The 25,109-nt window shown below is 37.8% G+C and overlaps 1 protein-coding gene across 3 annotated transcripts in view; it reads right to left on the bottom strand.

Moving 5' to 3' along the window:
• Positions 1-25,109, bottom strand: part of ATP10A (ATPase phospholipid transporting 10A (putative)) — a 135,374-nt gene that overhangs the window by 50,744 nt on the left and 59,521 nt on the right. For all 3 annotated transcript variants that reach the window (XM_088145011.1, XM_015887280.3, XM_025163619.2), the window contains exons 2-6: positions 24,476-24,680; positions 6,697-6,782; positions 4,590-4,696; positions 4,357-4,488; positions 2,831-2,964 (exon numbers count right to left, since the gene is read on the bottom strand). In XM_088145011.1, the coding sequence (XP_088001137.1) occupies positions 2,831-2,964; positions 4,357-4,488; positions 4,590-4,696; positions 6,697-6,782; positions 24,476-24,680 (664 nt within the window). The remainder of the gene's footprint in view (positions 1-2,830; positions 2,965-4,356; positions 4,489-4,589; positions 4,697-6,696; positions 6,783-24,475; positions 24,681-25,109) is intronic.

Below are 25,109 nucleotides of genomic sequence, written 5' to 3'. Positions count from 1 at the left end.
GAGGCAGGGGTTATCTCTTATAGTTTGATTGGACTAGGAAGAGCATTGAAAACTATTATTCACATCTGTGAGTTCCAAAAATTGATCAGAAAATGCCAGAAGTCCAAATTAATGGCATTTCCAGCAGCTGAAACAGCACAGAAGGATTGTGGGTGGAAATAGCAAAGAATCACTCTCTTCCTTTCAATACTTTAGAACAGTGTTTCTCAACCTTGGACACTTGAAGATGTGTGGACTTCAACTCCCCAGCATGGCTGGCTGGGGAATTCTTGGAATTGAAGTCCACACATCTTCAAGTGCCCAAGGTTGAGAAACACTGCCTTAGAACAATATTTTATGTCACAAGGTCCTGGAAAACTCACTACAAATACATCAAGTTTCTAAATGCTCGATGACTATCAGAAGATTCTTTTTTTTTTTAATTAGAGGAGGGGTGTTTGTACCTGGAGCTCTTAAACTTTTTGAGGCCAAAACCCTAGCCCAGATTTTATATGTGGCACAGATATAAAACTAGGTTACCTAGTCGGGTAATGAAACGTCTGCAATCAAACAACCAAGCTCAGAGAGCACCAGGGACTCCACAGATTGGGGTTTTCTTTAAAAAAACAAACAAAACCCCAAAGAGGTCAGAAAGTCTAAACTTCTCAGGGCCATTCTCTCTGCTTCTAAAAGCATCCCTAAGCCAGTTCTCAGGACTGAGGCAGGGTTGCCTTGGATTGGATACAGAGCTCAGAAATGCAGTACTGGCTGAAATTAAATTGTTCCCCACTGGGCCTTGTGCGATTGGCTCCAGCAGATGATTACATTTCACTATGGGCTTCATCAGTGGAAAATAAATTAAATCCCATTGTATTAGCCAAAGATTATCTTATTTCTTTTGGCTATGATCAGGCCAAAAGGCCTGATCTATCACAGGCTAGAGGACATAGAACTTGAAGCTGAAATTGGCTCTTTAGTACAGAGCATTACAATACTTGGTAGTAGGAATATATGGAAACCTGTAAAACTATCCAAGCACATTTACCTTCCCCCAGTTTAAGATTTTTTTCGACCCAGGAATAATGTCTTACTTTCAGCCCTTTTAAGTGGTAGATACTGTATAATAAAATTCCTGTATCTGAGTATATATGCCCTTGCGATTTTGGAAAGGTTAAAACTATCCAGTGTGTATTTCTCTATTGCAATTTTTATAGAGATAAAATTTATGCTAGATACCTGGCATAACAGAGGACTTTTATATTAAATTTCGTTCATATTTTATTATTGTGCACTTTCCTGGGTGGATTGTGACACATTTGTCTTATTTTTCTGTTTTATTGTTTTGGATGACGGTCTGATATTTGATCAAATATACATGAATATTATATAAATAACTATTAGCTGCTTTATGGAATGCACATTATCTCCTACATGCTCTAGAAATAGTGGAGTCCACATTCCTACTCTATCTTTGCAGTCCATAGACTTATCTGTAGTGCAGTAATTAAATGAAGGTTCATTTCAACAGATTTGCAGGCATGGTTACTTTTCATCAACTTACTGTATATTTGTCTTTTATTCAGGTATGTTTAGACCCATTGATTCTGGCTGATACTGATGTAAGGAAAAGGCTTCAAATGATCACTTTTCCTCTAAATCGGGGTCTGTGTGTGTGTGTGTGTGTGTGTGTGTGTATGTATGTATGTACGTATGTATGTATGTTAGGACTGAGACTGGCCCAAGATCATCCAGCTGGCTTTGTGCCTAAGGTGGGACTAGAACTCACGGTTTCTCGGTTTTTAGCCTGGTGCCTTAACCACTACACCAAACTGGCTCTGTGTATTTATATTAGGTCTTGAAAATGCCAGCAGACTTATCAAACAATGAAAGTGAGATGGGCTACAAAAACAGTCTCCCAGACACTCCTACACAGAGGTTTGAAAGAACAGATTTATTGTCATCTGTCTCCTTTCCAGCACTAGCAATGAAATAATGCTGAATTCTTATGATGGTCTAAGTAAAACATTCTCCCTTTAGCAGTATTAACAAACAGATATCATAACATCTATTTTATTCTGTGAATCTGCTTTGGTGAATCTGGGGAGGTGAAATTAGAGGCATGTGTTTTTTTACAGTGTCCCTTCTACACAGATATTCTTTTGAGTTTGATGGCAGCTCAGCTATGAGACCTGCAAGGGCCATAGAACAGGGCTTTCCAATAGTATATCTAGGTTTGGCTTCATACGCTGGATGCTGGTAAAGACAAACTAATGTGGTCTAGCTTGTAGTGGATTGCTTTTTTAAGATTTTAGAGATAAATTTTGGATATTGTAGACAGCATTTATGAGAAATCAGGTTGTATTTTTTTTGGAAGCAACTATATTATGCTGGTGTTTATGACTGTGATGAATCTACCTATGTAAACAAATAAGAAACCAACAGTTACAGGCTACTCATTGGGCTGGTTAAGTTGGTTAACGTTTCTAGCACATTCACTAAGAATGATTTTTCTGAACAGCAAGATTTGGACTAAAATTGAATAGGAGAAAATATGTCTTTAATGCATAAATGTTTGTACAATTGGAAACTGACTTGAGTTCTATGAAGTATGTAGTATATGAGTATTTGTATGTTTGTACAAATAAATAAATAACAGTTCTATTAATATCTATCCAGAAATGAACTCCATGGTATTCAGTGATGCTTAATCCCAGGCAAGTGTACATCAGATTAAAGCATTATTCATTTAAATTAATTACCTCTCTCTCTCTATTTTTTTTAAAGCAATGGGTTGTCACAAATGAATTGGCAGAAACATCTATGTTATTTCAGTATTATGCTCCATTGTTACCTGAAAAACTATAATCACTGTCAAAAATAAATAAAACGCAGCTTGAGTTGGAGACCAATAGTTTCCATCGGGACCTGGGACATCAAAGAAAGGTTTCTTTTTGTCATCATACTGGCAGACCCAGATTCCATGCCCTGCAGGAGGGGAGGGAGAGATTAAAACACAGATTAAGCAGTGTGGAAAAGTAAACATATTTAACTGACACGCTTTCTGTCTTCTGAGACAATACTATTTTGATCTTTCTTATCTTGTAAAGTTAGATGATTTTAGGAATATCCATTCCTAAAATCCAATGTTGCTTATGAATATAGCAGTTCAGTGGCAGTCATACGATTTGCATGCATGCATATGGTGAAACATTTTAACATTGACATTTTCAGGTGATAAAAGGAAAGACTCATTTCTGAAACTCAGAAAGCTGGTCAGTGTAAACCAGGTTTAGATAATTTGGTGCCCTTCACCAACTTCCAAAGATCCAAACATGGCCAACGGATCCAAGCTTTACACATCTGATATAAGCACTTGTACAGTAGATAGATCAATGATCTGATATAAGATAGTTACTTGTATTAGGGAAGGATGATGACATTATTACATAAAACATGTTTTGTGAGTACAAGGCCCTTGGAATTTTTAAGAAGGCTGCAAAAACCTACCGGCTGTAGCTAGTGTGGAGAATACTGAGCCGGAGGAACATTATTATTAAATTATCTTACATAGTAGAAATCAGGTTGCACAAGCATCTGTGTAAGTGTGTGTGTGGGAGAAATGATGAAACCTATGTTTTAAATCCAGTGACAAACTAAAAAATGCCACTGTGGGCATTAGGAGACATCCCACTATCCCTCTGCTTAATTTGTGCTGCTATTGTTCCCACATTTGAATTAGAAAACTGGGGTAGATAAGAGTGTTTGAAAGACTGGAGATCCTGGGAACGATGTGCAGGATTAGTGCATTGTATATGTGAATGAAGGGAAAGAGAGATCTGGGAATTCTCCCAGCCCAGATTTTAATCTAAACTACAAAAAACATCTAATGCTTTAAAAGTAATTTGTAAAAACTACCCACATTTGTATTCAGCTCTTCCTCAGAGGTCAGAACATTACTACCATCTCTATTTCTAGGGAATAATTTTGTATGGGCTAAAGGAGATTGGTCCTAATGCTCTCTTCTCTCTCTGTTGCCTTTTTTTTTTTTAAGCTATGTTTGAATTTATGCTTCACAGAACGGGATTAAATCAGGTTGGTTTCCAAAATGTAACAAGACTGAGATGTGTACTGTTGTTATTTAATATGTCATACACTGTTTTTGGCACTATCTTAGTGGCTGAGAATATGGCATATACATTTGAAAGAAGAAGGGAATCTTTCTCCCCAGCCATCTAATTCAGTCCTACGGAAGTAGGCTTTCAACATTTAATTAAACCTAAAGAGGCTGTTTCAGAATACTTATTTATCTGCATTTTCATTCTGATTTTTCTGAGTTCAATGTTTTCTAGTCCATGAATAAAAGTTAGAGGAACTTACCAACAGCAGAAAACAAACACACTGTGCTAAGTATGAGGACACACCAAAGGACATCGCAATTCATTTGTCTTTCAAGCTTACTGCGTTTGTAACGTGGTCCACTGTTATTTAACAAGGCTTTTGTCTCATGGCCTGTAAAAACACAACTTGTATTACATAATAGCATATATAAAGGGATCTCCGAGGGAGGGAAAGGAATATAATAAGTTCAAAGGAAAACAGTCACAGTTTACCTGCATAGATCACTATTCCAGAGACTTCTTCTGTATTTCTAACAGTGCATCCTCGTAACAAAAGATTTTCTTTACACAGTGGGACTTTTTTCCCATTCTTATGAACACTGCCATAAAGAAAGAAGGAGGGAGATAACAATTTATTTATAAATAACTTGTATTAAGTAAACAAGATGGAGGAGGAAAATATATTAAGTGTAAGCAATTTCTAGACAAGTTAGAAAGGCTGAATTTGACAACTTTATATTTAGCCTATCTAGTTCCCATAATGGGAAAACTCAGACTTTATTTCAGAGTATTCTATCATGGTATTTCATAAAACATCGCTGCAATATTTTTCTCTTTCAGTATTGTGAAACAAAAAGATCATTTGGATACTTCATCACTTTTAAACTTGTGAGAAAAAAAGCACATTGAAGAGTTTTATGTACTATTGTATACATGACCTCAATACATGTCATTATGAAACATGAATTATTTATGTATTGCTCTAAATAACATTTAAATACTTGAAACAGCAGATAGGAGGAAGCTCAAGGAAATGCAAAGATCTGCATCACATTCCTCACAAATACAGACCAATGAAAACTAAATATTAGGGCTTGCTTTCATAGCTAAGAGTTGCCATGCTAGAACAAGGCCCTTCCGAATCATTTCAAAGCGTGTGTAGCCATACAGTACTGAACAAAATCACAGCCAACCTTCACAGAGCTTGGGAGCAAACAGTATAGCTAGGGAAGCACTGACTTCACTGGAACTGGTGGGGAAAATCTCTGGCTGAGGTTCTGCGGAAGATTCTTGGTGGAATGCAACAAAAACAGATGTGTTGAATAAAGCTGAGGGTGTTTTCCTAGTTCTTTTCAGGAAACCAAAAAACAGCAAACCTTGGGCCACTGAAAAACTGTGTTTTGCTGCTGAAATTTGGTGAAGGCCTTTGGGACTTCACAGGATGCAGAAAGGGTCCTTTGAGGGTTCTACGAGGCTATGGAGCATAGCTTGGAATAACATATCCTGAAAGGGGGCAATACTTTTCTGACAATCATTTCTATCACAGAAAATGATTGCAAGCACTCAGAAGCTAGAGAAATTAGCTATGTTTATTAAGACACCATCTCAGGAATGACAGCCAAACTGATGATACACTACATTTTGCAGCAGTTCATAATTCATTTAGTTTTTAAGAATTCAATGTACTGCTGCTTAAAAAAAACCTACTAATGCTTTCATTTCCATAGTATTGTATGTACTTATAAAGTCTTGCCTTTCCCCCAAGAAGTTTGCAGTCACAAAAATATAATGGTACAGCAGATAACAAAAAAAGGAAGGGGTAAGAGAGCAGACCGATTCTCTTACAAACTAGTTTTTCTATTGATTTGTCTGCTAAAGATCTTTTATCTCACATAATGATTACAAGGTTCAATAATCCTTAGAGTTCATAGTAGGCACAGGAACAATCTATCACTCGAAACAATGTTTACAGAAGCCTAAATATAACAACCATTGCCTAAAATCTCATGGTAGTTTGTGAAACTGAAGAAACAGGCTGCTGGTTGTGTCCTTTTTGTCCTGAATGCTTGACTGGCACAGGAAGGGATTTGCCCCTATACTTTTTGTTCCTCCATTCAGAGATGGCAGATACTGTGGCACTGTACTGACAGGAACTGCTGTTTGCCATGAAAATTATAGCAAGAGAATGAGAAAATAAAGAGATTTTAAAAAAGAGACCCACATTAAAATAGAAAACCAATTATAGCTATTTAAAAAGTATTCAACCAATCATCATTCTGCTTAAAAATTCCATTATTATTGTTGTTGGTCGCACAGACAACCAGATGTTTAGACTGGGTTTGGCATATTACTACTACTACTACTACTACTACTACTACTACTACTATTATTATTATTATTATTATTATTATTATTATTATTATTATTATTGGGATCCCTTCCTAGCAATGAAGCACCAAGATGCACAAAATTGTAAATTTGGGGGGGGGGGAATGCTAGAAACATAAGTACCTTCATATCCAAAATAGTTTTATGGTACGGCAATTCCACCTTAAGTAAGTAAATCAAAATTGCAGATGAAATTGTACATTATACTCACATGAAGCCTTGAAACCTACGTATGTCGTTATTGGGTTCTTCACATTCAATGATGCTAGCAAATTTCAGGGGGTCAAATTCAGAGTCCTGGAATAGAATTAAACAGTGAGCAGAATTATTTTATGTGACAATGTCATCCACAAATGGCAGGTGTGGTGGCTATTTTTGAGGAATCTATTTCTCTTTGTCCTATTGTGGAGTCCAGTTGAGATCCCAAGTCCTAAAAAGGAATAAATAATATCCATTTATGTATCCAGTTAGATCACTGGGAGCTTGAAAGAATATGAGAACTGTATCTGTGGCTGAATTGGGCCTCTCTGCTATCCTTTAGTCTGTGTTTTCTAGTGTGGCAATGACAGCTAAGGAACATGACTTATTCTAGAGTAGATGCTATAGGTACAAAGGATGGGCAATAGAACCTAGATATCTGAGACTCAAAAAATAGTTGTAGGCTACTTGTGATATGCCCAAACTTCCATTCTGTGTGCTTCCAGAATTTTGAATTCCTTTATCTGTTAACTTAATGGCAATAGACCAAAGAGATATCAGAATCAGCAAAATTGTGCAATAATTAAGAGGGGAAAAAAGCAGGCAAGAAGCTGAGTTACATAGCTGAGATACACACACTCCTATACAGAGATTAATTGAAGAAACAAGATAAAGTGGTCAAGGAATATGATATAAATAGAAAAACAGAGTCCCAGGCTTAGCTAATTGTAGAGCAAACCTAGCTTCCAGAATTAATTTCTGCTCCTGCCCCACCCTTCAACCCAAAGCAAAAGGAATTTTTTTTAAAAAAAAATCAGGTTTATCAGGAAGAGGATTAAGAGAAGGATTCCTCCTTTATACACTGGCTGACCAAAGAAGATTAATTAATTAGTAATCAACTTGGGACTAGATTAATTATTCCACAGTTAGCAAGATGAATTGGAATGAGGGTGGTGTTCAATTCACCATTAACTTTGTCCCTCATTTCACTCAGGAGGCAAATTTGTGCACAATCGCCAAAAAGGAAGTTGTACTTGTTGTGTCTTTCCTACTGATCAAACAAAAGGAGTTGAGGAAGGTAAGTTGTTCAGTTGCTTGCTTCGCTAACACTTCTAGAGCTCCAGAGAGTCTACATGAATTGCAGCATATACAGGCAGCTCAAGGTCATTGAACAATACAACACCATATAATATAATATAGGCATGTTTAATCAACCTATAATAACAACAGCTCAATGCATTACACCAGTGTTTCTCAACCATGGCAACTTCCCCATGCTGGCTGGGGAATTCTGGGAGTTGAAGTCCACACATCTTAAAATTGCCAAGGTTCAGAAACACTGCACTACACCATTGAATTCAGTAGGATTTTGAACTGTAAGTATTTTACCTGCACACCTGTAGTTAGTTAAAGATGCCTAACTTCTCAAGGTGGTTTACAAAAAATTAAAACATACCAGATAATATTAGGTACAATAAAATGCCCATTAACTTAAAACATTCCTCTCTCTCTTTCCACATATGTACACATAGATACTTATAAAATATTAAAATTAACTCAAAGGCAGACAAAAATAAACATTTCATAAGGAATCTGAAAACTGGTAGCAGTAATGGATCCATGACATGCCGTTCTTTTTTTCTTGGTCCCACCCTGTTGGGTCAGGTAAAAACCAATCTAATTCACCCTCTTGTGTCCCACTATCACCAGCACTATTAGCAGCAATATTAGCCTGAATAGCTCTATTATTGTTGTTGTTGCTAATTATTATTGTAGTATTTTGATATCTTCTGGAGTTCAAGGCAGCACACATGGGAGACAACACTTAATTTATCCTCGTAACAGCAATCAGGGGCATGGTGGGGTAGGTCAGGCTGAAAGAGAGTAACTGACCAAGGAACATTGCTAGCTTCATAATCAAAAAAGGGACTTTCTGTGTTTCTGACGTGTCAGGCTGACATCTTTTATTGTCAAGTTCTGCTTGTTGGCCTCCTGAAGACCAATTGCTGGATTCGACAGGCCTGTAACCAGAGCCAGCATTGCTGCTCTTCCATGCTTTTCCATGAAAAACATGCCATGTGAAAAACAGAGTAAAACTATTAAATATGTTGGCGGGGGGTGGAGAGTCTGTTTAGGATTATCTATAAAACTCATTGACTTTCCTAGCATCGCCTCTGCTTGAGAAGTATACATTTATTAAACATTTAGTACTGACTTGCTAACTTATTTCTATCTTTTGGAAGACGTCATGCAATATGAAATTCCAGGGGACAAGGCCCAATTGTAAACCATCAGATATCTTTTACTCTGAGGAATTATACAAACAATTTTAATAAATATATAAATAATTTATATTTTCCCACAAGATACGCTAGTAGAACCCCACATATAACCATTTTACACATTTTATAGTAGAACCAGGAACTCAGAATTGTATGCTTTTAAAAGCATGCGCCTGCTTGGACAGAAATCTCATTTGCCATCTCTGAAATCACACTCAAACTAAAACTGGATTGTCAAAGAAAACAACAAGAATGAGGAAGACTAAAATTACTAAAAATTGGCGGTAGCAACTTCCAAATATTTCAAATTCAAGGAAAGCCATTGTGGATCCTGGAACCATATAAATCGATGCAGCATCAATTCAAAGAATGCTAATGGAAGCTTTCTGAAAAATATAATCAGTTCTTCTTAACTGCTTCATGCTAACTCAGGTACATTAACCCTATATTGTAAGTTAGGCATATGTTGTAGAATGCTTCTCTCCTAATTAACATTTAAAATTCTTCTTCATTCCCTAACTAATTAGGCTCAAGCTGGGATTTGCCTTATATGTCTACGACAAACATTTACTTCCTATTTCTAGGCTTTATTAGTGTGCTTTCACAGCAGAGCAAATATCACTTTTGTTTAGAGATGGACGTTTAAATGTCATCATAACAACACTAACTATGAGTCATTCAGCATAATCAGTTTGTGTGTGAATGTGGGTTTATTTTAAAATGCTTAGAATGTGCAGTTACTTTGTATTTGTTTTGTATGGTACACAATTCTATCAGCTTTAAACATTGCAAGACAATATTCTGAATTTCACCAATAAATGCCTGGGTCCTTCTCTATATGAATTCCATCACTACTGCTGTCTATGAACTAAGCAATTGCTTTAATGTTCTCTCATTTTGCTGATATAAAAATAGTTTCTTTTTTTACATCTATGGTCTGCCAGCTCAGGGTGTATGTTTTTTACTTAAATAATAGCTGGCTGTTACGGAATGCTTTCTTTAGAGAAGTCCGCCTAGTTCTGACTCTGCTGTCTTTTTGGTTCCAAACAAGAGCTCTTTTTCTTCTTACCATCTGGGACAAATTTCTAATTTTGGTATGATACAACAATGCCATCAAAGCATCTGGCAAATCTATCTCAGGTTGAAAGAGCTAAGTCAGTGGGTTCACCATCTTTTTTTTTTTTTTTTTTTAAAAAGCTTGTCTCATACAATTCTTTTCATACAGTGTTACAACTGGTTGTCATCTCCTGAAGGGTCATTAGAAAAGTTGGTGTCAGCCTTTTGAGGTAGACCCAATCACTGAACTGATGCCACAGAAATACTGGAATTCTACTTTATTGATATAGGCTAAAGTAACAGAATCTTGAAAGCCTGAGTGTATTTTCCCTTCCCTCCCTCTTATACCCCAGGGAGTCAAGGCAGAGTAAATTTGAGTTTCTTTTTAATGCTTTCTTCATTTCCTGGGCTTAAAATATGTTTTGGCTGCATAGATCTTCCAAGGTCATCTTTCTGGCTCTCTACAATATGTGAACTAATATGAGTTCATAGATGTATGAATAATATTCCATAGAATCAATTAAGGTTTTAGAGGTTTATAACAAATTGTAAAAAGTCCTGTAATGTTCTGTACAAATATGTAATCACAATCCTTTGGATCCAGGCAGATGTTACACCACAATGGGAAAATATATAGTGTCCATGACCAATCCATTTTGAAAAATCTGAAACTTCCATTCCACTCAGGAAACACTCAACATAAAACTGACCAAATCAGTAAAAAAATTTTTTTACATTATTTAGCCTGCAATACTTCAGCAAGGATAAAGCATCTTGAAGCAGTTTCTGAAACAATCTTGTGAAGTATTTCATTCATTCATTCATTCATTCATTCATTCATTCATTCATTCATTCATTCATATTCCCATTTTAGAAACTGTAATGGAGGCTAAAGACTTGACCCAAAACCATGGAGAAAATGTATGTGAGAGGAATTTTGAACAACTGTGCATGATTTAAGTCTGGTGTTGCATGTATATTGCCTCTCCAATCATAGCAGCAGTCATTATTTGACCACCATAGAAATTTCATAGCACAGTTATATGATCCACTTTGACTAGACTCCATGGGAAAAGGTTAGCCTGTGTCTTCCTAATGCTAATTGTTCTGAACCAAGTAGGAAGGAAGGTGGTAGGAAGTGTGTAGGAAATGCAGGGAAACAGATTATGTCTAAAGCTCCATCTGGAATATTTATCTAGAGACTGAATGGCTATCCTGCAGATACTGGACACTGCAGATTCAAAGTTGGAAGTTGGGGTAGATGACATTCCAGGTGCCCTATTAGTGGGCAGGGCAAGATATAACTTCTGAGTTAGTAGTTGCATTGTCCCATTTTAGTTTTCATTCAGCACATTTTAAAGGGGAAAAAAATGTAATGTCTCAATAGCTTTGACAAATGTTTAGGAAGAAATCCTCTGCTGAAGGCCAAGCTAATCAAACAAAACACCTTGTAGCTGCTGAACTCAGCAAACAGAGGTTGATCCCAGCTCAGAGTAGCTATATTAGGTTCCGCACCAATTGTAAGTTTATGAACGTATTTCCTTTCTCCCAGGGACACATGCTGACCAAGGATATTTCTTTTACATATATCATCAGTCTGATATTCAGAGATGCTCATGTGCAAAAAACTGTCAGGAATTTCACCAAAGTCACTTAGCAGCACTGCAGAATGTACTCTTGAAAAAAAAATCTATAATTGTCATTTATTTACTTATTTGGGAACAAAAAGCGACCCTTTCCTCCAGTTCTGGCTATGATATGTTTGTTTCTTTAAAACACATCAACCGGCTGCTTTCCGAATGAGCAACTCCAATTGCCAAGCTCATCTGAGAAAAGACAAGGAATCCCAGTCCTTCTCCAACCACAGAAATTTGATTTTCACCTTCACGAAAGGAAAAGGCTGCTACGTGCCATTCGCTTACAGACTCTGACACTGTTGACAGGAATTCTTACTCATCAGTGAGGGAGCAAATGCACCTTCTGCACCTGTTCTGCAAGCATGAAGATAAGCTCACACAGATCAAATTGCTCCTGTGCTTTTGATTTACCATCACAGATCAGAAAGCAAGAATTTTACTCTCCCAGTGATCTTGTTCGTGAACAGAAGGAATGTTTGTAAGTTTTTGCTAAAGGGGGCCAAGACTAAGAGAATGACAACTAGTTTCTAGCCACATGGGTCTTACTCCAAACAAATCATTGTTCTGAGATGATTTGGTGTATATTTTTCCTTACTCCCATTACACAGTCATCTGCTTGTCAGTTCAAACGGCACCCTTTTTGAAAGGAGATATTTTATTTATTTATGGTCAGAAACCAAACATCAAAATTAAAACCTGAGTGGTCATGAAATGGGTCAGAATGATAATTCAGTGGTACCTCTAGTTACAAACGCCCCTCCTTACGAATTTTTTGAGATACGACCAGCTCCGGCCCCAAAAATTTACCTCGACATGCGAACTCCGCCTCGAGCTACGAACCGGATCCACGGCCATTTGCCCTGCTGCCACACGGTTGCGGCTTCCTGTGGGCGAGAGCGCGGTAGCAAGGAGACGTTCGGTGAGGCTTGTGGTGTGTTTTGTGGCGTTTGGAAGGTGTTTGGTGTGCTTGTCAGCATGGCAATTTCATTTCCAGAGGGTTATGCAGCACAGGAAAAAACAACTGACTTTAGACAGGTTTTTCCCCAGAACTGAGCCTGCAGCTAAGAGGCAAAGAAGAGAGGAAACCCCTGAAGGAGATCTCCCCGATGTCCTTTTGGAGGGGGACTCTCCCTCCAAACAATAACTGCTTCCCCACCCCATTCTCCCTCTTCATACTGTGCTGTACTGTACTTTTTTCATGTTTTTGTGGTTTAAAAATAAAATGCATATGTTTCAGAACTGTTTAACCATATGTATTTACATTGAACCTTATGGGGGAAATTTGCCTCGTGGTACGACCAAATTCGGATGGCAGATTAGCCGTATTTACATTGAACCTTATGGGGAAATTTGCCTCGTGGTGCGACCAAATTCGGAGGGTGGAACGGATTAACCGTATTTACATTGAACCTTATGGCAAAATTTACCTCGACTTGCGACCAACTCGACTTGCGATCAGAGTCACGGAATGGATTAAGTTCGTAACTAGAGGTACCACTGTATATTTCCAAAGGTTCCTGGCCCCACTACTCCCCACCCACTTTTAAAGGAACACCTTCCGCTCTAGATCCTTCTACAGTTTTGTGGCACATGACTCTAATTTGTGTGGCAAAGGATGTCAGCCTATTCTGCAGGGAACCGGCAGCTGCTTCTTAAAACACCAGAAGTGGAGAACATGGTTTCCTAGGTGTTGGGTCCTAGGAGCTGATATTTCAGGATAGTGGCATGTAAGACCAGGTGATGATATAGTTAAAGAAATTAAGGGAAACACGAAATAAGGAAATAACATGAGAGTGAAACTGAAGATCCTTGATAACTTCTAAACTGAAATACTTGATATATTTACATCTTTGCACTGTAGAATATATGTGTGAAGTATCATACTTGTCCACAATAAAGAATTTGTACCACCTGAGAATTTTCTGAACAGGTAAGCCTAACCCCACATAAGAGTCATTGGGAGTCAAGCAGTGTACAAACTGAATAAATAAATAAATAAATAAATAAAAATAAGGGGTAAAATATTTGACAGCTGAGATTTACAGCCAAGTTTTAGTGTGAAGCCTGATAGCTATTACGTTTAGCTTCAATCCTTGAATATTTTGGCTAATAACACAGAAGAAAGATTAGCTGACTCCATGAGTCCAGGAAAATTCAACCTTGCCCTGAAGAGGTAACCTTACAGCATTATTCCCAGTCCTGGTTCCTGACAGATCTATTTTGATTACAACTTCCAGAATTTCCAACCTACAGGGCATCAGATTTGAGAAGGCTGCTCTAAATGCCTTGTTTGAATCCAAAAGACAGCAATAAACGTATGGAACTGCCCAGTATTTCTTCCTTGGCAATGTATTCAAACAAATAATAAGAATTCCAGGATCTGCTGGACACAATTGATTATACGCTGGAAAAAGCCACCCTGGCTAATATGTTAAAAAAAAAAGTCCGACGTACTGGACTAATTCCATTACTGCAGCTGTCTCTGAGAAGTAACAGATGAACCAAGGCAGCCATGCCAATGTTCAAGTCTCAGTAGCTTTCATTCTTATTCAAAAGGAGGAAACCAGTAAGTGGAACTTCATGGGATAAGTGAACATATGTTCACTTTTTTAAAAGCCCCCCCTCCTTTTTTTTTCCCAAAGGCAAGCTAGTTCATTTTTGGGAAGAAATCTTGAAACTGCCCTTCAACAGTTACCATGATGTGGCATCAGACCGAAAAGGCCCTCACACAATATGGACATCTATAATTGTTTCTCAGTTGGCATTTATACAGATATAAATGCAAAGCTCAAAATGATGCAACTCAGAGGCTCCTTTTTCCTTCTTCTTTTAATAATACATTTTCCTGTTTCATGGGTACAATCACCCCCTAACCATGGGATTAGGCTTTGGCATCAAAGCTTTGGCTCAAACGTTTGTGACTTTCACATACCACACAATTTGGCTCCTTCACACAAAAATGTTCAAAACTAGGCGGGGTTCAGTGTTCCTTCTTTGTCACCCAATATGCCCTCTAAACACTATCCGCTCTCCTTGTGCCCAACTTTCAGTAAATGTCTCTCGCTTTCTTTGAGAAGAGAGGCCGGGAAAGAAGCAGAAGTGTGTTTTTGGCACTGCCGGCAGGCTTTCTGGCCACCACACCCACAGTAATTGCTCGTGGAATGTCTCAGACGAGCTGGAAATATTTTGTCAGCCATGCTGCAAAGAACAGCAAGGCTGGTCGATTCCTTACTTGCTCCAGTCAAGTTTCATAAGAATGATTTATAGTGTTTTGAAAACTTTAACTGAGGCTGGTGGAAAATATTTATACCATCAGTTCTCTGCAGTGTATAAAAATAAAGGTATCTCCACATTTTTTTTTTAAAGAGAAAAAACAAAAACAAAACCCCCACCTGCAAAAAGTCCTTATTAAGCTTCCGGCTTTAATGTTATGATGGTGTAACAATGTTTCTGAAGCCTATTCAGGCGCAGCTTTTTAAGCTATGGCCTGTTCTAGAGTCTATGTGGAAAAGGTTAATATCCTTACGTTTAAAAGTCTTTTTGCTGATCATCCAGCTCTCTTTACAGTAAGAAAAAGCAAGCGCAATGCTCCACTTTGTGTTGATGGTTCCTCGCATTTCAGGATTCTGCTATAATTAAAGATTTCCTCTTTGTTAAGGAACTGCAAAAAGTGGGCATCAGAAATATGCAGTTCTATTGTTTTGGACCCTTAACATGCTTACGTGTCCAGGATGCTCCAGTCACAAGGTGAAAGGCCATCTTCTTAGGAAGCCTAGATACTGCAAAGGTAATAGTAGGCTCATATCATGGCTGTACTAGTAGATGAAAGACCTGGATTCTGTCTAACACTGCCAGACCATTACCAGTATGTCTGTATTGAAAGAGTGGTGATTAAAATACTTCAAGGAAAGTTTTCACCACTGATGTTTTCAGGAATGGGGTATGAGCAAGTTGTACCTGGAAAGAAGTTCCCTGACACAGATAGGCAGTCTAGAAAACAGTTCAATGCATACAACACTGGAGAACTGGATCAGATGTAACAATGGTTAGTCGAAGTAAGTCAACCTGACACTGCAGTTTATGAAGTTGGTCTCCTCCACCAAGCAAATACGATTCATAGGTTAGGGTTCAGACAAAAGGGATTATTGCTGAAATTCATGAGTACTTCGGCTGTCCTAACGTGCATAGCCACTATCTTTAATGTTTCACAAACTTGTATGACAGAGTTTGGGGGTGCTGAGCATTCTTGAAAGGAAAAGAAAATGGAACCTTCACAGTCCATGGTTTTTAGAAGCCAAGCTGGATATACTGTATTATAAAGTTTCACTAAAAATAAATAAAGAAAAGATTTCTAGCCACTATGGCTGCAGAAGTGCCTTTAATAGATAGATACTGCTCTAAACTCCTAGGCATAAAGAGGTATAAACATATTTCTTTTTCCTTCCCAAGGTAAGCAACACAAAACTTAGAAAATGCCTGCATATTTTTTTCAGCTGCTATGGTTACAACATTTGAATTTTCTTGACACCACATTTAAATTTTAAATGCAACCATAGCCTAGAGAAAAGGCTTCTAAAACAATGTAGTCTAATTTATAAAATGAATTATGCTAGAGACTCATAATTATCTGGTCTGTCCTTGACAAAATTATGAACAGCTACATTTTGCTTAAAATAATATTATGTCCAACATGGTAGGTCATATTAGTCCTACTTACTCCTTGATGAGAGCTAAACATTTAATACACAGTAATACAGAGAAATGGGCCATCTCTAATGCCTATCATATATCCAGGTCTCCTTCATTTCATGTATAGATAATGTCTGACACAGGCAATACAGTGTTTATTTGGATAAGTGCTGGCTTTGACTGCATCAGTTTACTTCCATAGAACAAGACACTTAAAGAACTTATTTTGCCCCATGTTTTGGTGTGACTTCTCTAAACTGCGTATAACATAATCTTTTTTTTTATTTCTTTCCAACCCAACATGTTGGAAAGAGGGAAATTAAGGGCTTAGTCCATCGATCCATCTTTCTGTCAGCAAAATGATTCTCCAAAACCAAACTGGATCAAATGTGGTATGGAGGAAGGCATTGGTGATCGATCGATTGATCAATTGATAGATCAAGTTATAAAATGGGCTGGATCTGGTAGAGAACTGCAGACAAAAATATTCCAGAAAAAAATCTTCAGTGCATCCCTATGGGAAAGTCAGTTGAGCAGCAGTTCAGAATGCTGCCATCTGTTCCACCCAATGCATAAATGTATTATGTGCATACTTACAAGGCTTATAGGTTGCTCCAATCTGCCAACTCTGAGCAGTGTACAACTCCCCAATATGTAATTGGGATTAAAATCATACAATTAGTTAAAAATAACACCTAGAAGTATTCCTATGGAACCCAGAGTTGCAACTGAAAACATTAACAGTAATAAAGGGAAATCCAATCTCCTAGCCAAGAGCAATCCAGCTTTCCTGGCTTGATGGAATAACCAGGTTTTCACCAACTTTCTAAAAGGGAAAGGGCCGATTGTGCATCAGGCAGAGTGTTATTCTAGAAGAAGGAAGCAGTGACTGAAAAGACACACTTTCATGGCTGCTAAAGATGACAGTCTCTAATAGAGGGGACACAGTGATCCCAACTTACTAGATCTTATTAGGCAAATAGATGCTGCAGAAAGAAGGCAGCCTTGCAGATTCCCGGCCCCTCCTCTTAAACCCCCTTCCCTTCTGGTCACATGATCTAGAGTGAAGCTGTTATTGAGGATTTGGAAAAAATGCCAGAAGCCATGATCCACATACTTTCTCTACCTTGTTATTCTTTCCACCCCAAGAGAATTTTTTCCAACTCAACCCATGTTATTCTTTCCAATCCAACCCAGCTCTCACATGACCCAGATTGGAGCATGAGGCATGCCCTATACTCCCCAAAGCACACATACTTCCAAAACCACACAGAAGCGTCCAATAGGAGGACAGAAGCACATGCACACAGAGACAACACCAATCCACCTACCCTTACAAAAGTGCACATACGCACCCATACACTCACCCATGGTCTCTCACTACACAGCATATAATACAGGCATCTCTGGTAAAGGGAATGAAAAGAATGCCTATCAGCTTAGTACAGGCAGAGTACTAAGTACCCTCTCGTAAATCTGTCAGTGACCATCCCTTGGGGCTCAAATACACAAGGAGCTAACAGTCTGATCAAAGTCTCTTTCAGGCATGGGATAAAACACATGTTTTGTGAAGGCTGCTTGCAAAAATGCTTCTTTGTTCATTAAACTGAAGTGTTTTGCTCTATTGTCTCATTATGGCTTATATAGTGGCTCTTCCACTAAACCCAGAGGCAGTAAGAATGCATGGTTATTTATTTATTTATTTATTTGGTCGCTTTTTAAAAGTGTTCCTCATATTTATAAAGAAGTTTAAAAACTATCTAAGAACTGATTTTTGTCCATGTGAAATGAAACCTTTTCCAAATGCTACCTGATAACACAGCGGCAATTAAGCCTTCCTTTTACATTCACCTTTCTTTTGCATAGAATTTTTGACCAGTTAAGAAAGATAAAATTGTAAGTAGACATATACTTAACCCGCCTCTGAATCATGGTACTCCCTCTTATTTGAAAACCTACAACATGAAAGTTGTACAAAATATTGATACATTAATGTGAGATTTTACCAAGCCTGGAGAACATGCAGTATAATTTATGAAATTAAAACTCTGCATGCTCCACACGAGTGACCTCTTTCACAAGTTTAAATGTCAATATGGGAGTAGTAAATAAAACAGCAAATATTGCTGTAAAAATCAAGTATGTTTCTGACAGAGAAACTATATTAGAATTCCAGCAATGCAGTATAATAACTATCTCCAAAATTAATCAACAAAATCAAGACAGGCCCCAAACCCAAAAGGTTTCACATCACTAAGGAAAACTTTATTTACAAGAGATTTCTGTTCACCAAAAACTTACTATGGTTATTTGTCCTGACTGATTCTTACTGAAAAATGAAGAATCTTTGGTTCAACAAAACACTCACTATGCCAAGCTGCACCCTTTTGTACGTGACTCACGATGCGGCATGTAAGTGGGTAAGGATTGGAGTTTGCATCGCAATGTTTCAATTCATGTTTTGTTATTGGTCCCTCTTTTTCCTCCCATTGATGCCTCTGGTTCACCATGCGTCCTGGAAGGTTGTCAGTCAGCCAGGTAAATGTCAAAAACATTCACAAAAAAATCTTGGCTTGATGAGTGAACTTTCAAACAAATGGAATGGCGTCATTTCAACAATTCTTAAACAGCCTTTTAATTCAGGTCAATATTATTATGTACAGTACATACCACAATTGGAAATGTAAAGGCTAAGAAAAAGCAACTGGAGGAAAGATCTGAATATCTGTCTGACTGCGGACCATAACTTACAGCAGAGTTTAAATTATTTTTATTAAGAAGCAAGCAATACTGATTCCAAAGTGAAGAGGAACCCAATATCTATATTGGAAGACATTATATGGGAATAATGGAGGCATGGAGCTTTGAAGTTCAACAGCTGAGGGCACCTAACAACGCCGAGTGTAGGCTGACATCATGGTTGACATCTACAAGATATTCTACCACCTGGTATGCCCTCTATTAAAAGTACTGGAACCCTTTCTCCCTTTAGCACTATTCGGTGGCATTTAGTTTTATGTCTCCTCTGAACCAGCTCTCCAAAGCTGCTTCAAGAAATTTATTATGGCTCTTATTTCTAAAAGTGCGCGATACACCCTGGACACTGTTCAAAAGGTCCGGCCTGCAGGTTCAAAAAACATACCACAAAAAGAGGAGGAGTTGGAGGGGAAGGAAAAACTCTGCACAAGTTCAGAGAAAAATAAAAGAACAAACAGTCAAAGAACATAACAATTAACCTAGGAAAAACAAGAAACATAAACACACAGAAAAGGAAAAGCTACAGAAGTTTTCTTTAATGTTTTTCTGAACAGATATTAGGAGGAAGTAGGAGAAATTTGTAGGGAGAGAGCCTCACTGTTAAAGAGGCCTATTTATATATATTAAAAAAAGCACAGCCAACTAGTGTTTGTGTGATGACAAGGGCCACAGCACAAAGGGAATGACCCAATGTGAATAAAGCTATATCACATCCATGGGGAAGGCAGGGATTTTCTGATTTTTGTTTGGAAGTTTTCATTTTTCATGTATGATCTAAGTCTGTTTTATATACTATTTACATAGCTATTATATTCTTCCTGTGGGTTCATAGGATTTGATGAATGACACTGTGTACTTTTCCTTTGCTTCCTGAATGCTGCCCCTTGACTTTTAAAACTATCTTGCAAAAATAACTTTTCTCTACATTATAACCTAAAGTTTCTCTAAGCGCATATAGCTTTGCAAGCTATATTGTTGCTCAGACATGTGCACAGGGCTATTTCTAATCCCTCTACTCTCCATTTACATCCTATTTTAGAGATAAGGACTAAACATATACTATACCATCTGACCACCTTTCTCTCTTAGACTAGCACAAGATTCTTCCCGGATGGCTGATGTGGGTCTTCCGGGCTGTGTGGCCATGTTCTGGAAGTTTTGGTTCCTAATGTTTTGCCAGCATCTGTGACCGGCATCTTCAGAGGACAGGAGCACATACAGGAGCGGTTCTCTCTGTGCCCAGAATGATGTGACCCTTTTTGGGTATTTATGGAGATAGGTGAGGGTGCCTGCGGGGGGGGGGTGTTCTTCCTGGACCTTAGCTCTTAGAGAGATCATCTGTGCAGGTAGAGCCTCCCTTTCAGCTCTTCAGCAAGTCATCTTCTGAATCTCACCCAACTTTTCTCTTCAGCTATCTTCTTCAGATTTGCTCACGAACAAGCGTTCTATAGTATAATACTGCTAAATCCAATTTAGGATTACCAGCTAATATCACTGTTTACCAAAACAATACCTTTTCAACAGGGTAACACTATCTTTCATTGTGCCAGCCATCATACCTCCTCCATCCAAGGGCTCCCTCTTTCCTCCCAGAGCATTCTCTTTCTCTTGTTTTTTAAGATTCCACCTCTGATGGATTCGTAATAGCCTCTAATAGCCTCTTCTTCTCCGATGGGAACTAAGTTATCTGTCCTATCCTCAGCTTTTACCTATCTGCTCACTAAAACAAAGTGTGTGTTTGAGTATCTGTGTGGATATATGAACAACCAGGCAGGAAGCCATGGCTAAATGCAGGCTATCACAGGGGTATTGTATCATCAATTTTCAGACAGGGCTTGGGGAATTGCAAAAGAATGAATAAATGCTTAAGTTCAGAAAACCAACTGGTTTGGAATTCATGACATTCTGAAAAACAAAAAGAGCCCCAAAGAATTCAGCCACATGACATCAGTATTGATTTCAGACTGTCTCATGTCATGACAATTTAAAAACAAAGAAGAATCTAACAAGCCAATATTAGCCTGATTTACACACACCATTCTAAGCCATAATGTGGCTTGTTTGGTTTAGTTTAGGATGATATGTGAGCCGAGCCATTGCTGTTCATAAACCAATACTGATGGCTTAATATTATGTATAAACCAGGCTACTACAGGTAGCTTAGCAAATCATGGTTAAATCAACCGTAGTTTAGCATGTGTGAATCCAGAATATATTTCACTGGAGAGAAACAAAACCACTGCTGTTGGGTAGGTTCTTTTCCAAAGAAAATGCATTATGGTAGATTGGATTATTTTCCTCATTAGAGTTTAATTTTCCTCTTTCCTTTTTATCCTACACAGTAAGTTATAGAGCATAAATGATGAGTTTTTATTTCCAGTAATTTTCCTTAGTCAGCTTTTGCTCAGTAACTTTCAAATAGCTAGTTATTGTTTTATTGATGACCATATCTGGTATGAGTCAGATAATACTTAGTTGTTTTTAAATGATTAATTCATTATTTCTCCATGGCCATATATGCATATTATTTATTAATGTCAAATCTTTAAAGATCATTTATCCCAGTGTACAGTCCAAGATTACATTTTAAAAAAATAATTAAAAAAAGATTAGCTGTAGTTTATGGATCCATGTATGCAATGTTATATCTGTTTTGGTAAATGCGTAAACATCACATATTCTAATGAGACCTGGAATCTCAATATCTATATCAATCTAGTTTCTGGGACTTCATGACTTGTGATAGACCATATGACTAAGCATAGTTGCTGTAAATGGAGAGGCTTATTATAGATATTCTTTTGTTTCCTTCACAGACTTAAATCCCTGTTTAATAACCATAACCACATACAAGCAAGCTTTCAAATATTGATTTTAATGACTGCATACATTTTAACAGGTCATTTATTTTAAAGTGACGAAAATCCTCATGCTAAACAAAATTAGCAAAACTGTCATTTTGTAGATTACACTGTCACTTAGAAAGTGTTATCGCAAGCTAAAGTGTTTCATGATTAGGGAATAACAAATCTTGGCTAGAAAATCAGAATCAAAGGCAAAGATCTCATATGGACATGTGGTAGCCACATATCAAATAAGGTAGCAGATATTTGGGGCTGAAATGTGGCCCCTCATATTTTGTGACTACTGTATTTTTCCATGCATTTTGATACTAGATTTTCTTAACCTACATTTCAATATTCTTTGAAATAATGCATCACTAAATATTCAAGGGGCATGTATGACAACTGCTTCTTGGTATATATCTACCCTGCACATGTTGCTTATTTACTGTGGAAGATACTGATAAAACATGAATACTAATTTAGGATTCATGATTTGTCTAATGCAGTAACTCCCAAGCCATGGGCCATAAGAGAAGATAATTGCAATGAAAAACCAATTCATTAAGCAAAGGATTCTATGATTTCCAAAAGTTCCATTTCTAGAGCAGGCTGCCTGCTGCATCTAGGCTCCCCTCTTCCCTCTCAGGGAACATGCTTGTTTGCAGCCTGAAATGACATACTGTATACGGAGAGAGAATCTGTGACCCCCTGTACGCCTCCAGCTCCCATCAGGCCCAGATAGCATGGACAGTCACCAGGCTTAATGGGAGTCGAGGGTTCAACAATTCAGATGGGCACAGCTGATTACTCTCATATAAAAGCAAAAGGGTATCTCTTATTTAAATTCGGAGGAAAAGACCGTTTCAGCTATAAAAAGATACACCAGTCTCAAAGAAACCTACTGCAGTTAGTCAAGGATTGAGACAACCATCCAATGCAGATTCCTTGGGAGTAAGCCCATTTAATTTACTGAGATTTTGTTCTGAATAAATAGAAATAGATTAGCAGTCCACAGGATTATGGTAATGGTTGCCAGAATAATGACTAACAGATCATAGATTTGGGAAGTGAACAACTTTATTAAATGTCATGCCTGAAGTGCAAGTTTCCTTTCTTCGACATCCCCTGTGGGTGACATGTGAGAAATGTTTGGCCCTAGTTCCTTTCAATGGGTTTGTGATGATTGTGTTTTATTCTTCCTGCCCTGGGTTGACCGGATGATCAATTTATAAGCTAAGTCTACATCTGGTCCTTGGCCTGATTTCAAAAGCTTTCTGCATGCAGGTGAAAGAGAAGAAATTTTAGAAAGGGAAAATAGGTGGTATGATAAGAAGAAAAAAATGGGTGTGCCTGCCCACTTTTGATTCAGACTGTACCCATTGCTTGCTTCACATTCCCCAATTAGCATGCAGTCTCAGATATTATTTCAGGGGGAATGCTGCTATAGAAAGACAACAAACGTTCCCCAGCATATCTGCAGCATATGTTCCCTGCCTGTGTGTGCATTGATTTATTTACTTATTGCCATTTTAAGCCTGCTTTTCGCTAAAAGGAATCTCAAAGCTGCAGAAAATAAAATAAACCAATAATGCATTACAAAAATTGAAAAGTTACAAGACAGCAAAAGATAAAACAATTTCTTATTGTACACTGCCCAGAATCATGCTCTGTGAGATAGGTAGCTATATAAATGTGATAAATAAATAAATCCAAAATGTCAGAAGTTAACACCTTAAAACTGGAGTGTGACAATCACAAGAGAAAGGCATTCAGTGACAAAGCACTGTGGATTTTAGCTTGAGATGCAAGGAACAAGTAGGCTGTGTTCAGACTGAAAACAGCTGATTCAGTGAACAGGGTGACTGGGATACCTGTATGTATGTATGTATGTATTTATTTATTTATTCGGCTTGTATGCCGCCCATCTCCCTCACGGGTGACTCTGGGCGGCTCACAATAAAAACGAATTGCAACCTCCATCCCTTGGGTGCCCTGTATGCCTAGCAAATGTGTACGTTCACAGTCCTTCACCCTCACCATGCAAGGCAAGTGTATAAAGGATAAGCCACTCCATTAAATATCCAAGGTCTAAGCTATACGGAGCTTTATGTGTTAAGGCAGGCCCATTGAGTTTGGCTCAATAGCTCTTTTAAAATACCACCCAGAATTCCATTGGTTAGATGGGAAGCCATGTAAATTTGATAGATAAATAAATAAAATAGGTATAATGTGTTGACAGCACACAGCTTCTTCAATAATTTTGCCATGCCTTTTGCATCAGCTGTAACTTCTAAATTGAATTCAAAGGCCTCTCTTTTGTGTACTGTATTGCAATTGGTGCTATAAACATAGACTTTAGGATGAGCTCTGCACTTAGCAGCTACCAAAACCTTCATAAAAATCAAAATCTGGAGTATCTATCTTTTATTTTTCAGAACAAACAGAAGTGCTCTTTCATAAATAGGATGAATGAACAGTTGACATACCTTCAACTTTAAAAAAGTACAGTAAACATGCTAACTTACCAGCTCCAAAAATCCTCTCACAACTTGTCTCTGTTTCAGGTTGGTTTCTCCATCCAGATTAGCAGTTTCTATGTGACACAAGCCATCAGGATCACTTGAAGAAAGCAGCAATATATCTGCAGGTATGATCTCATTGCAGCGGAGCTGGATGAAGTCTCCAACTTTTACTTCTTTCCAGTATCTTGTGGTGTATTTCCTTTCATTCCTGTAAGAAATATTTAGGATAAAAACATGACATCACTCCTGAGAACAGCATCTCTAAGAAATAAAATTGTAGGACAAGTTAATATATGCGTTTCATGATGTTTGATGCAATGAAGCTGCTGACACCTATTGGTTCACAATAAATCTTGTACTCAAAGAATAAAGTTCTCAGAACAAACTGTTCACCAACAACAGCTTCGGTGAGAAACAGCTATCATTATCCCTGGGATCAAAATTTAACAATTACTATGGAGATGACTTGCATAGGATCAGAGGCAGATGATACACAGATTATATCTATGAGAAGGGAGCTTAAGGTATATGCTGCCCAGAGCCAGAATATATACAGCCAAGAGTATTTTCAAGGTGCTGGTTATCACCTTTAAGCTCTACACGGCACAGAGCCAGGTTACCTGTGGGAGCGCCTCTC

The sequence above is a fragment of the Python bivittatus genome, unplaced genomic scaffold, assembly GCF_059951505.1.
Source record: "Python bivittatus isolate LINGU-HERP-01145 unplaced genomic scaffold, Pbiv_v1 ctg000350_np1212, whole genome shotgun sequence".
Classification (NCBI taxonomy): Eukaryota; Metazoa; Chordata; class Lepidosauria; order Squamata; family Pythonidae; genus Python; species Python bivittatus.
The sequence above is the reverse complement of the archived record's forward strand: the minus strand, read 5'-3'. Positions and strand labels throughout refer to the sequence as shown.